Source organism: Mustelus asterias, chromosome 12 (genome assembly GCF_964213995.1).
Source record: "Mustelus asterias chromosome 12, sMusAst1.hap1.1, whole genome shotgun sequence".
In the NCBI taxonomy this organism is placed as follows: Eukaryota; Metazoa; Chordata; class Chondrichthyes; order Carcharhiniformes; family Triakidae; genus Mustelus; species Mustelus asterias.
Genome location: NC_135812.1, coordinates 21,321,049 through 21,336,221, shown reverse-complemented (window position 1 = coordinate 21,336,221; position 15,173 = coordinate 21,321,049). Strand labels below are relative to the sequence as shown.

The 15,173-nt window shown below is 41.1% G+C and overlaps 1 protein-coding gene across 1 annotated transcript in view; it reads right to left on the bottom strand.

Annotated features, from left to right (window-relative positions):
• Positions 1 to 15,173, bottom strand: part of acaca (acetyl-CoA carboxylase alpha) — a 267,266-nt gene that overhangs the window by 175,604 nt on the left and 76,489 nt on the right. Inside the window, exons 24-26 of the mRNA XM_078224912.1 lie at positions 8,832 to 8,956; positions 5,303 to 5,416; positions 1,418 to 1,531 (exon numbers count right to left, since the gene is read on the bottom strand). Coding sequence (XP_078081038.1) covers positions 1,418 to 1,531; positions 5,303 to 5,416; positions 8,832 to 8,956 — 353 coding nt within the window. The remainder of the gene's footprint in view (positions 1 to 1,417; positions 1,532 to 5,302; positions 5,417 to 8,831; positions 8,957 to 15,173) is intronic.

Sequence of the window (15,173 nt, the reverse complement as noted above, 5' to 3'; positions counted from 1 at the left end):
TGGGCCAGGGACAAAAAAGCTCCAGTGCAGACATTAAAGAAAGCGGGTTTTCTTCTGTCTATCACTCGAAATGATTTATGGTTCACTCCATCACACCAAGTGCCTTCAGGGTGGAATCATTTTCCTTTTAAGCATCAATTTTACATTCTATCATATGGGAAAATTATAATATGATAATGCTACTTGTATTTAATATTTACAAAGTGAATTTCTTGAAATAAAAAAAAAGGGAGAATAACAGGGTGGCACAGTGCATAGCACTGCTGCCTCACAGCGCCAGGGACCTGGGTTCGATTCCCGGCTTGGATCACTGTCTGCGTGGAGTCTTTTCGTTCTCCTCGTGCTTGCATGGGTTTCCTCTGGGTGCTCTGGTTTCCTTCCACAGTCTGAAAAGACGTGCTGGTTAGGTGTATTGGCCATGCTAAATTCTCCCTCAGTGTTCCTGAACAGGCGCCAGAGTGTGGCAACTAGGGGATTTTCACAGTAACTGCATTGTGGTGTTAATGTAAGCCTTACTTGTGACATTAATTTAAAAAAATTTTTTTTCATAATTAACAAACTAACAACTGTATCCTCACATTCAAGGCAATACACTCCCACAACTTTATTATTGTTATTAATTCTGAAAAAAAACAGGAACTGTCATATTTCATCAACAGGAATATAATTCAGCTAATTTTGCTCAAAAGCAAAACAAATTATCTAGTAGTTCAATTAAACGATTTAAACACCATAGCACAGAATGTGCTTCTACACAAACTCGGTTCAAATAAGCAAATAGTTTCCAATTTTAAACAATCGAGTAGACTGGATGTTCAAAGGGCAAGGTACCAAACAGTCGCGCATCTCTTTAAAAAAAAAACCCACAAAACTAGTTGAACACTGTTGAATTTGACAGTCATGCTTCATTGAAGCACTCACTTTCACATGTATCAAGGCAATGCATGTAGGGAGTTACAAAGTGAGTTCAGGTGAAATGGGATATATAGGGCTGGGCGGTAATGAGGCCAAGGGGCACAGATATAATTCAGACCTTATTTATTTTTATGTATCCACTATAACTCCTTGGGCGGGATTTTCTGGCCATGACGCCCCAAAATTGGAAAATCCCGTCCAAGGTCAACGGACCTTTGCATGGTCTGCCCCCTGTCCACTACGATTCCCATGGCAGGTGGGACAGGAAAATTCCCCCCTCATGTCTACATCTACAACTGAAACAGCGTGCGTGAGCATGTCACTCTGTAATTACATATCATACTCCCAATAACCTGCGGGCACCACCACTGGCCAGCAATATAACAATAGAATAAGTTTATAAATTTCTATTACAAAGACGGACATAAAACTTTAACAGCAATTGAATGCAGGCGTATGTTCTTTATAATTCATGATAAATATCGCTAGGTAGTACAATCACCTGAAGGTTTTCGATGCAGAACTGATGCCCATACATATCAATGGCTGAGAGGAAAATGGACTCCACCTGGTTGTGACGGAGCTCATAAGAGGGCAAGTGTGATGCAATCAGAACCTGGAGAGAGGGGACCACAGGAACAGAGAAATTTGACTAAAACTACCAAATTCACAGATAAAACTGACAGAAAATTCAATTGAAGTTAATTACACAGTTTCAAAGGAACTAAAAAACAAAGTAAAGAGAACTGAAGTACTGATCCCCAACAATAACTCTGCATTAGGCAGTGAAAGGGTGAAAACAAGTTACAAAAGAACGGAAACTTAAATAATATTTGTTATTACTAAATTGCAATATTATGACAAACAGTTGTTAAAACATCGAAGAAAAAGAGTCCATGAAGAAGCAAATATTGTCTTTGTTGAATAGTCCCAAATACATTTAATCTGGTTTGCCAGCATGGCCCAGAGAGAACAAAAAAAGTTTTGTTGCATTGAATACAAGTCATAATATTCCATCATTTGGCACAATGATATAATTGTTACAATTCCAGCTGATGTTACTACTGGACAAGTTGGATCCCAGGGTGGAACTGGCTTGGTCGGTCCCAACTTTTATTTTTTGTTTAGATACATGGGAGGCAGCAACTGAATAGAGTCACAGGAGTCAGCTGGTGAACTTTTAACAAAAGAATAAGACATTTATTTAAACAAGATGAACTATAATACACAACTCCTTCACCCAAACTATACCTTTACAGATATATAAAGATTTGTAAGGATTTCACAAGTTACAAAATCTCTCTTACATTTTCTCAGTAAGTACACAGTCCTTGTAAAACAAAAGGACTGTGGTCAGACACCCCACACTCTGAAACCAAGTGGTAGATGCCACCCAAATAATTTCTATGGATTTCTCATCAATTTCTCCCAAATGCTTGTCACACTGTGAGCCTGGAACTCTGGTCTTCCACATGACCGTTTCCAATCTCCGCTGTTACACAACACACCTTGGAATCTTCCCCATAAATGACTATTTCTCTTGGATGTCTACACCAAGGATCCACTTCCAGGGTTTCAATGTCTCCTTCCAGTATTTCTCTGCTCTGGATTGCCACCTGCGTTCAAGCTTCCAAGTAATCCATCAGATACCCAGCTGCCAACAGAACACCACTGCTTCACAGGCCCACAGTGAGGAGTTACCAACCTTTTGGTCACCTTGAATCTCTGGCTTTTTGCAAGTGGATGCTGTCCCAGGTTTGCACCTTGCAGCTCTGTCTTTAACTGGGAGCACCTCTGCCCCTCACTCTCAACTTTACTGAACAGAACTGTTTTCCTTCTCTCTCCACCACCACCACCCCCCCCCCCCCCCCCCCCCCCCCACCAACCACAATTCCTGTACTTAGTTTCTTTGAGCAGAAGGAAGCTCTTCTTGGAAGTTGCTTCTGTCCCTCGCCCTGGTTTCTGGGACCACCTCCTTTATCTTCTGGAACTTGTTTTCTGTACCTGCACATTGTCCTGCCTGTATTACCAGTGTCTGTGGGATCCTGCTTCCAACTGCACAGGCCCCCTCTCAACTGAACTATCAGCTTCTGCTTTTCTGGGTGGCCCCCCTGGTTGCTAGGCAACAACCAGTTTTTTTAATACCTTGTGTTTGCTCTAGGGTCACAAAAACTTCATTGCAATGCAAGCACCTGAGCAAACCCAGACTTACGGGCGACCTTTAAAAATGAAACTTAAAAGTTACAGGTTATGCCCAACACACAAGTATAACTTACTTAAAACTACATCTGTTTCCCAACATGACACATCTTACAAAATATCCCAAGTAATTCAACAAGAGTGGCATCAACACAAACATTTTGAGATGAGCCACAGAAGGAGAAGCCAGGTCAGATTTCCAGAAGCTTGATCAGAGGGAGGTTTTATGGAGCATCTTAAAAGAGGCGGGATTGAGAGCAAATTAGGGAGAGAATTCCAGAGCTTGGGGCCCCAAGGTAGTTGAAACAAGGCCAAAAATGGTGGAGGGATCAAAATCAAGAACATGCAAGAGCTCAGAATTTAAGCACAGAGATCCTGATGGCTTATAGAGCCAGAGGAGGCAGTAAGGATAAGGTGGGGTGAAGCTAAAGAGGTATAAAATTTTAAAATCGAGATACTGTCAGACAGTGAGCCAGCAAAGGTCACTAAGCACAGGGGTGATGGATGAATGGCATTTGGAGCAAGTTAAAATATGGGGAACAGAGTTTTGGATGTAAAGTGGGAGGGAGGGAGGCTGGCCAGGAAAATATTGGAATAGTCAAGTCAAGAGCTAACAAAAGGCACAGATGAGTGTTTAGCATCAGATTATGTAAGGCAGAGTCAAGCAATGTTATGCAAGTGGAAATTTACAGTCTTGAGGATGGTACAGCTGCGTGGTCAGGGGCTCATCTCAGGCCCAAACACAACCAGAGGTCGCACAATGCTTTGCTCAACACGACCAGTTACTAGGGATGGAAACAGCTAACAGGAAACAGAGGGAAGTGTATGTGGGGAAAGGGGGTGGGGATAAGTGTCCTGGAAGGCAGAGTTCATAGTGTTGACTATGGGGTCCTGGAGGGAGGGCTCAGGGTATTTGTAATGGAAGAGAACAGCCACAGTCAGAGGGGGCAAGTGTCAGGAGGCTGGCAGGGTGAAAGTCCATACGTGAAGGTCGCATGAGGTGGGTCGCAGAAGAGCACAAGACAGGTCGGCCCGGTTAATAGGAGGGGGCAGTGTCAGGGTGGGCACGGACAGTAACAGATGTCAGCTCTGAGGGTAGGAAAGGCATGTGGAGTGGATCGTGATAGGGTCCAGGGGAGATTTAAGGGTGAGTGGAATGGTGGGGATGCCATGTCTGGACAGTACCCAGGTGAAGGAATTTGTCTGTTCTATTTGAGATGAAGGGAAACCGGTAAAGGACATGCTTGCTTGTCACATGTCCACTGAGGCATCGACGGTTATGACGCTCTTCCAGATGAGGAGAGGAGGTCCCATTGCAGGGCCCGAAGGGGCAAGAGTCTCAAGAAAGTCAAAACACTGACAAACAGGATACACTGCAATGGCGAGTATTGGCCCGACCATGAGTGTAACGCAGACAAGGTTCTTAATAGTCACTTTTAGATGTCCCAGGATGTGGCTACTCATATCTGCTAGCTTCTCCAGTGTAAGCTACAGCCACAAGGACTCGAGGAGTAATGCAGAGCTCCTGGTCTGTGTTGAGTTACTGTCGGAGTGCCATTTAAATATGGTGGCAAGACCTTCAACCCATGAGATAACAATGGGGCAGATGACTTCCTGTGTGCCCTGAGATTTGCCAAGCTCCTCATTTGATGCATAATTAACAAGCCGAACAGTAGAAGATTGTGCAGTGCTAAGCCACCCAGTGGGAATCATGCAAACATTTCCACCTGCCCGCCACCAGACTTAGGCTCCAGAAGATTCCACCCAGAATGTGTGGTGGGGGATCAAATACAATGGCCTATAGTCTTCTCAATATTCTGTTGTAGGAAATTTCTGTTTATCCAAAATTAAACCCAAAATAAGCAATGCGTCATATCAAAGACAGTTGAGGGCTAGGAAGAGGTGGTGGCGACACGATGATGCATGTCGATGGCATACATGCAGAACCTCTGCTTAGACACAAGATGCCAAAGATAAATCCATGGGAAACTGCAGGGCAAACACCAGGAAGAAGAGCTATTCAACAAGATTCTCTGGCTAAGATTAGATAGATCAGGACAAAATAAAGAGAGGGCAGTTCCACCCAGCTGGATGACGGAATTGAAGCATTGGAGAAGGATGTGAAGACACACACAAAAACGGGCAGCCTGAATTTCAAGTTAATTAATTGTAAGATCTTGATCTTTACCTGCCGAGCTCGGAGAGCCACTTTAGCATTTGTGGTCTTACTGAGCTGTGTCAACTCAGTTAGAATGGCAATCAGCTCATCAGTCAGTGTAGGATCCCGTCCACACAACTGGTCCTGAAAAAAGAAATACACAAAAAAAATCACACGGAATACTGCTTTTCAAAAAAAAATCTAATACTTCCGAGATTTAAAAAATAAAAGATTTAAGAGAAAACTAAATGCAAGAGCAAAATACTTTGCAGAGGAGGAACAGTTTATCATGGCTGTATATCATCGCTTGCTCCATTTTGCCATGTTTTGACTCTTTCTGTACTGTCCCAATTATCTTGCACTGAAATCATGAACCTACATTTGAAAAACTCCCTACAGAATATTGTACAATAGGTAAAACTATAAACATCCAAATATTTATTAAAGTAATCCTACTTCTCATCAAATTCCGGCTCCTTTCAAAACTTGCTTCATCGGCCTTTAGACGTTAATTGCATTTCTAACCCAAAACGATCGTCAAACAGAAATTATAATAAAAATAGCAAACAAGTTAGTCTGTAATTCAGCTGTGTCAATCATTGCCTCGTGTTTGGTTTAACCCCCCCTGCCCTTAAAATAAAGGTTCCCATTCAGACATCAAAAACATACAAGAGTCACTGAGTTGCACCGCATTATGAATCACAATTTTCTTTCAGTACGACTGGAGAAGCACATGGCCCGCAGTTACACTTTTATTTAAAACATTCGATTATTCTGCATGCTCAGCAGGGACAGTAAAAGGGACGGGCGATGGTCAGGAGGGCAAATGTATGGCTGAATGTCTGTCAGTGTGCCACCCATCGAAACAATTATTTTGAATGGTTTGAAAAATTAGCACACAGGACACAGCAGAACAGAATATTTTGCATTATCAGTGATATATTTTAACATCTCCGGCTCCATATTGCCATCTAACCAAGTTCTTCTACAGCAACTTTGTACTGAAATCTTAAAATTTTTAAAATTCTAAACAGAATATTGTATTGTTAATAAGGTTCTGCATTTCTATACGTTTATGAAATTAATTTTACTTTTCATTGAATCTCTGTCCCTTTCAAAATGTGCTTTCTCTGCCGTTTTAAGTTCACGCTGGCCCTTTGCCTCTGGCTCCAATTCTAGAGGACCAGCAAATGGTCTCTCCCCAGGCTTCTGAGAATATCACTCTGCAACCCATGACATAAGACTGGAATGGAATAACTCACTTTTGCACCAGTAATTCACTGTAAAAAAAAATCGACAGAATAATGATCCTATCCAAGTGTCAACCTCCTCAACCACCCTTTAATATTGGAAACATTAACCTAAGATCCCCCCCCACCACCGCCAGTGATTCAGCTGACTAAGATGGGGAGTAGCTGATTAAGACAAACAGACCACGAAGGCCCCAGTTCCATGTCCAGGCTATACAGAGCAGGCAGATGTCGGCTGTTAAGGGCAAAACTATTTAGTAGCGATTATTTTGCCAAAATGAAATACATTTTAATAGCTATCAGCAGTCAGAGGGTTAGTGAAAACAGAAACTTGGTCAAAACAAATGGTTAAACAACCATCTAAGCATTTTACTGTAATACAAAAGAACAGTGGAAGTCATTTAACTGCATGCTTTAAAATGTCATCAAATAATTAGACCGATCTACTAAATGAACAAAGTGATGGAATTAGTCAGCCTTGGCACATGTTAACAGCACTAGCACCAATTAGTACCACTACACTTTGCCTGGTAATTTTTTTTCGCCCCAACTTCCTGATCACACGGTGACATGGCTGGATGTGATGACATGCCAATATGCAAATTAGACCATCAATGAGAAACAACAGCTGCATTTGTATAGCACCTTTCAACTAAATGATGGTCTTGCCAAAACTTGAGACTAGGAGGGAATGGAGATCAGAATAACGTGATTGTGTTCCAACACTCAACAAGGAGACAATGTATGAAGCTCCATAAAATACAATTGCATGATGACTAGAAGGGGGACACTTCCTGTGATTGAAGATCTAAAACTCATTAAGAGAATGTCTGAAAATGAAAGAATCATTTTCTTTTGATAGCCATTGTATATCACACCTAACATTTTTGATTCAGAGAGATAATGTTATAACTGAGAACAGGTAGCATTGAGGAAACACAACATAGATCCTGTATATAAATATGGACAAATAGGCTGATTCTGGGTTCATAGGGAAACCTCACTCAAACGAAGGACAAGGCAAGGAGGAGAAGGCTACAAGATTGCTGCAGCAATTCCTCTATCCCTCTGCAAGTTTCTCAGGAGGCGAAGGAAATTTGGCATGCCCGCTACGACTCTCCCCAACCTTTACAAATGCATTATAGAAAGCATTCTTTCTGGTTGTATCATAATTTGCTAAGGCTCCTGCTCTGCCCAAGACTGTAAAAAACTACAAAGGGTCATGAACGATACCCGGTTCATCATGCAATCCAGCCTCCCATCCGTTGACTCTGCTTATGCTTCCTGCTGCCTCGGAAAAGCAGCCAGCATAACCAAGGACCCCACACACCCCGGACATACTCTCTTCCACCTTTTTCCGTTGGGAAAAAGATACAAACGTCTGAGGTCACGTACCAATCGACTCAAGAAAAGCTTCTTCCCAGCTGCCATCAGACTTTTGAATGGACCTACCTCATATTAAGTTGATCTTTTTCTACACCCTAGCTATGACTGTAACACTACATTCTGCACCATCTCCTTTCCTCCTATGTACAGTATGCTTCGTCTGTATAACATGCAAGAAACAATACCTTTCACTGCATACTAATATAGGTGACAATAATAAATTCAAATAACGTTCCAATATGAGCCCAGGATTCACAAATTTACACACAAACATTTTCCATTTTTTAAAAACGCAAATATTTGTAGATATGTTCATTTCTATGTATATATTTTATGTAATATTTATTGGGCGAATAATGGGGTTGATAGGGCCATAATAAAATGGGAAGACCTGGTGACCAAAATCACCTCACTTCTTAATACTTTTAACAAAGAAAACATTTTTTTAATAAATCAAACTTTAATGATTTTCCAGGAGCTCAGCAAAGTGAGCTTTCATTATCTGTGTGCAAAGTTTCCTTTTTCTGTCCTCTTAAAATGCCAGCAGTAGTGTCGGGTGCAATCTGCCCTCACACAATGTCAGTGAACAAAGCCGTCTCCCACTCTTTGAAAAGGACTAGCACCTCCATGACACCCCCATGTAATTACACACTTCAATGACTGGTCTCTGAAGAAAATTGAAGGCCTGCAAAGAGAACAGCTGCCGTTTCGCTCTCCATCACCACAGCGTGATTACATGAGAAATGAACAGCCCGGCTCAAAGCTACTTCAGAAATCTCAAAGGAAATACTGCTTTGTGTTAGAATAATGAGATTCTTATGGCCAAGCATTACTTAAAATCACATGAAATACTATATAGACCTATCGCTCGAGATTAGCACATTGGAAGCTGGAATTTGTGGGCATAACAGAGCTTAACTTACAATAAGCATTGTAACTAGAAGGTTCTTCTTGGTGACTTGGGCGTGGGAGAAGATGTAGTTCAGGACTGTAGTCATGTCTCCTTTATGGTCCTCTCGAAGGGTAAAGACACATTTCTCATAATGACCTGCAGTTTGAAAAAGATATTAAAGATAAATATCACTCGACTGGAGCTAGCATGAAGGCTATCTTTTCAACCTCCAAACCTTTTCTGAGAGAAACCTTTTGAACTTTCTTCCTGCTCTTATTTCACTTACAGTCAACCGTCTAAGAAGAATTCCGATACCAGGAATACCCCATCAATATGAACTCAATTCACCAGACCCAAAAAGAATATATTTAAAAGCACTGCTGTACAACTTCAGATTATAAACACATATTTTTAGTCTGCTTCGCACAGGTTATTTTTCCTCTGTCAAAATATGGCTTTGACGCATAGTTTGCAAATTTCATTCCGACTATTCAAATGAAAGCTCAGAATTTCCAATCAACTTCTGCAAAACAAAAATTTTAAACATTCAATATATGGTTAAAAATCCAATTTAAATGCATGCCCTTAGATATAAATGCATATTGTGAAAGCAGATTTTGGGTCAATGAGGATGAAGTAGACTTGCATTTTTATAATGTCTTATCATGTTTCAGACTACTTCACATACAAATAATTACTTTTTGAAGTGTAGCAACTGTTGCTATGTCGGCCAAAACATGACAGCCATTTTGCATTAAGCAAGAGCTTATAGGCATCAATGATGAATGACAAGATAATCTGCTTCTTGGTCGCAATGGTTGACGAGAGAAATATCAGCCAACACACTGATCTTCAAACGGTGCCACGAGTTGTTAATTGCCCATTGGAACACACATATTTCACCATCTCTAATAACAGAGCACACCTTCAGTACTGCACCAGAATGACAATACAGATTCGGAGCTTAAACAACCACTACCACTGAACCTGACACAATTACACATGACAGATTTAAGTTTCTTCATGATTTTAGTCTTCATTACTGTCTGGATATTCTCTACGAGATGTTCCAATTTGGCAAGGAAAACCAGAACAATGAAGAAAGACAATTTATTTAATATAAAATGTCTTGGTAGAGCGATGATGTGGACTTCCTTAATGTTCCATAAAATGATATCACATTATATTTAATCACTTTACTTATGTTGTATTATTGTTCTGGCAATACCTGGGGAAAGTTGCAACATTTTCCTGAAAGCATATTAATTAATTTGTAGTTTTAAGTGCAAGTTGGAATTTTCAAAATCCTGCAACCCCATCTGGATCAGAACAAATAACACTCCAGACAAATTATGAAAAAAAAAGTAGCTTTCCCCAAAATCATTGAATGCAGAGTAAAACAATGGGATTTTAAAGAATAGGATAAGATTTTGAGAGGTGCGTGGGGTGTGTGTGTGTATATATAACAGATTAAAGTGGAACTTGTTGAGCAGTAACAAAACAAGGGGTCTTGTAACTAAACATGTTGGGTACTAGGGCTACTATACCATTTCACTGTAGTCTCCAAGCTCTTTTTTTCTGTCACACTCCATCTTATTACTACTGTCGTTCAAGTGTTATTAGAAACTAGTCTTCCTTGTTACTACTCAAATCATGATATGATGGCTATACCTCTAGTGTTGAAATCATGACTCACCAGAGTCTTACACTCCAACTTCCTGATTAAATTTACTCCACTCAACATGGCTGGTGGTTTATACTATAGTATTTCAGGGCTGCTAGCCTCAACTTCCCATCCATTTAATTCAAACCTTTCCACTATCAAGAGTCCAGCTTCAATACTGGACATCACCATTCTTACAGACTGGATGTAAGATGGATGCTGTAGATGTAAACTCTCCTAATGACCTCTTCGAATCTTTAAAATCGCTTGAAACAATATGAAGACACCTCTTATCTTGTTATATAAAGTAAGAAGTCTCACAACACCAGGTTAAAGTCCAACGGGTTTATTTGGAATGACGAGCTTTCGGAGCGCTGCCCCTTCCCTCAGGTGAGTGGAGACTTGGGTTCACAAACTCGGCATATATAGACAGAGACCCAATTGCAAGATAATGGTTGGAATGGTTGAGGGAGGAGCAGTGCTCCGAAAGCTCGTGATTCCAAATAAACCTGTTGGACTTTAACCTAGTGTTGCGAGATTTCTTACTGTGCTTACCCCAGTCCAACGCCGGCATCTCCACATCATTGTTATGTAAAGGCAGTCTACAGCAAATGTGTGTTTACCACTTGCATTGGATGAATAAGCCTAGTCATGATTACAGGAAAATTATAATCTAATAAACTACACATTAATCTGCTACTAATTTGGTCTGAGTTTAAATGGTGTGCTTAAAGTCACAAAATTTAACTTTTCTATATCACTCAGTTTATTTTGCTCCTTTATGAGGATCTCAAACGGATCGAATTTAAAAAGAAAAAACAAACAAAGAACAATTGACTTTTACTTTCTTTTAAAATACTTCTGTTACTTTGAAGTGCGACGGGGAACTGTTGAAGCAAATACTGCAGGTAGATTAGACAGACAGACAAGTGCTGACAAAATTTGTTAGTGTAGGAAGTGCGTGCACTGTCATGTTTATTGTGTCGACAGCTCAGAACCAGATCTGCACATTTCACTGATGACATGATTTAGAATTTTGTTGCCAAGATAACTGTCGTGCTTTGTTCCATAGAAGGAGGCCGTTCAGTCCATTGAGTCTACACCGACTCTCCAAAAGAGCATCTTACTCAGGCCCACTCCCCCTCCATCCCCATAGCCTCATGCATTTTACCCTGACTAATCCACCTGACCTGCATATTTTTGGACACGAAGAGGCAATTCAGCATGGCCAATCCACCTAACCTGCACATCTAAAAAAAGCTCAAGGGAGATGATGACTGCTGTAAAGAAATATCTGGCATGACCATTCACCAAAGTTTGCTATGCTTCCGTCACAACCACCGTAACCAATGGTGAACATTTGGGCAACCAGTAAGCCAACTGTAATTCAAAGATCTAATGAAAGGTGACTCAACTGAGCGACCAAGACTGAAAATGTGACAAAATACCATCAACTTATGGCCCACTGCAATTGTTTAGATTTCAAACCTCATATATATTTCTCATTTGACAGCACGATGGCATAGCGGTTAGCACCACTGCCTCTCAGCGCCAGGGAGCCGGGTTCAATTCCAGCCTCGGGAGATCATGCGGAGTTTGCACGTTCTCCCCGTGTTTGCCTGGGTTTTCTCCAGGTGCTCCTGTTTCCTCCTACACTCCAAAGACATGCGGGTTAGGTTGATTGGCCATGCTAAATTCCTGGAATCCCTACACAGTGCAGGAGGCAGCCATTCAGCCCGAGTCTGCACCGACCACAATCCCACTCAGGCCCCATTCCCGCACCGCACACATTTAACCTACTAATCCCCTGACACTAGGGTCAATTTAGCATGGCCAATCAACCTAACTCACACATCTTTGGACTGTGGGAGGAAACCAGAGCACCCGGAGGAAACCCACGCAGACACGGGGCGAATGTGCAAATTCCACACAGACAGTGACCCGAGGCCGGAATTGAACGCGGGTCCCTGGCACTGTGAGGCAGCAGTGCTAACCATTGTGCCACGCTTGCATTAAGCAAGAGCTTATTAAAACGTGAAAGTTATTTCATTACAATTTACCCTTCCTAATGTGCCATACTTTCATTGCCCCATAGTGTCAGGGAGATCAACAGGGTTAATATGTGGAGCTATAGGGATAAGTGGGATGGGATTGTTGTCGGTGCTGGCTCGATGGCCTCCTTCTGTACTTTAGGGATTCCATTATAAAGCAAAAATGGCTATTTGTTCCATCATGTCTGCCAGTGTTTTCTCCATGCAAGCATTTCTCTTCTGTTAGCATGTTTATTTTTCAATAAGCCCTCTCATCTACAAGAAAACCAGATAACTGAAACCTCTTTGGCATCTGGAATGCATCAGTGTTTTTTTTCAAAAAAAAATCTATATTTAATGATACTCATGCTTAAAGCGAGAGATGCCAGGTAAGGCTCCTGATATCATACATATCCTAATTCTACATTCAGATGTCTCTCCACCTCTCCGATGTAAATATTTCCATTTACTTCATCAGCAATCCTTGTGTCATTGTTTAGTCAGATGATTGCCAATTTAACGCAAATTCTGTTTTGTTTGCACCAACTACATGTTCCCGCTAAGAAATGGCCAAGAGATTAACAACATTTATTTAACACATGATTTGGAAGCACTGAATTAACCCTAAACTCTAGTTTTAGCCTAACTACAAATCTCAGTCTGGGAGTATGGCACATTAGGAAAGGTAAATTGTAATGAAATAACTTTCATATTTTAATAGTAGCTCTTTAAAATAGCATAACTCTTTTTTACTTGGCCTTGGAGCAAGTGGATGTCAAATGCTGTGGGAAGCAATGAATGATTTCATGCTTATTAATTTGAATCTTCTGAAGAGGTGCTTGGGGAGTCACACCATAACGCGGTTCATTCCAGCATGACTTAGTATATAAAAGCACTACCACATATACTGCTGCATCACAAAAGCCAAGAAAGTTCATGATCAACTCTATGGCCTCCTTCTTAAGGGCGTGGAATGCCCTGCCTGCAGCAGTAGTGGACTCGACAACATTAAGAGCATTCAAATGGTTATTGGATAAACATATGGATAATATTAGAATAGTGTAGATGAGAGGGGCTTTAGATTGGTTCCACTGGTCGGAGCAACATCGAGGACCGAAGGGCCTGTACTGCGCTGTAATGTTCTATGTTCTGCACTGTAGGGATTCTATGAAACTGTCTACATGGAGCCTGCTAATCTCAGTCATAGCACCGATAAAACAACTGGCCTCAGGAGGGGAGGACATTTTTTTGTCAAATATGTCTGGTCACCAGGTGAATCCAACGTCAAGCCTAGTTGTGCAGCCCTCTGCAATGATTAACCCTCCAATACTCAAGTGTACCATCCATTTGGCTGATGCACCAGGGAGCTTCTAGCAAACATGGAACTGTGGTCAGCCTTCGATCAAGACTGGATAAAAGGAAAGAAAACTGTAAGCATTAAATTGTCAAGAAACTTTTCTTAAGACCCAGTGAAATTCTGTCAACTGGAAAGTCCAATATCCTTTGCTTATGAAGAAGTGTCAAGAGATGGTCTTTCATAGATCCTTGATTGCATGAACCTGGTGAATTCCTCCTCAACTTCATCAAACAACAATGTTCACGCAGAACAGAAGGTTAAATTCAGCACTAGCTAGGTTCAACGAGAATATATTTCTGCAGCATCCTGGCTTTGTGCTGTCTGCATTCCCAAATTATAGGAATTTTGCATCACAGCAGTCTGATGCTGGAACTGGAAAAGCAATCATGACATCCTTCGAATGATCCAACTAATGAAACATAAACAACTGGTTAGCGACTGAGGTCTGCACCAAATACTCTCAAAACACAGCCCAAATGACAACTGGCTATCTGAAATCTGGGCTGAGAGCAGAGTTGTGCAGATCTTGCTAATCATGGTGCACTATGTAAACCGCTAAAGGGTTAGTGAAAATTATGCAAAATGGATATTTTGTACAAGAAATTTAACAGTAGTAAAATAAATGAGGGCATCTTGTTGGGCATTAAATATTGATGCACCTCCTTCCTCTGGTAACTGATGTCCTACAGCTTACCACTACCTCACCCTTTCTTAAAAGCCATCATAGATGGAACATCCAAATATACTTGATAATTTTGTTTCTTCACTTTCAACAATTTATTAAACCCTGAAAGTGAATTCCAAATACTGGATTATCTAGATTGTGGATTGGGAATTCCCGAGAGTCCGGGTGTACACCCTCAATGTGAAGACCGTGCAAATATGAGGAAGGATTTCTCCCTCTAGATCTTTGGTAATGTGCCAATCTTTACTTCAGAATTCAGCTCAGTTCCAACTTCTTCACCAACTAAACTTCTAACTTGGCTTTAGTGCCATCACTACCTCTGGAACAGTAATTCTGGGAACCAGGGCATTCGCATTGTTGACTTTTGGACATATGAAAGGACTCGCACAAAGCCACATCTTGATTGCTTGTTAAGTACCAGAGAGGTTAGTACCAATCCTCCTCATCCTGTGCAGACTGGGAACAACACAAGTACAACACACCAGAAGTACTCAGAACCTGGAGAATAACCACAAAGCCAATCAGGCATGTATGAGAAACTGTACTCAAGTACCAAAAGGGAAAATGCAAGCTTGAAGGGGGAAAATCAAATAGAAGTGCTATGAGAGAAGGCAAAGAACTTAGAACTTGTCAGACAA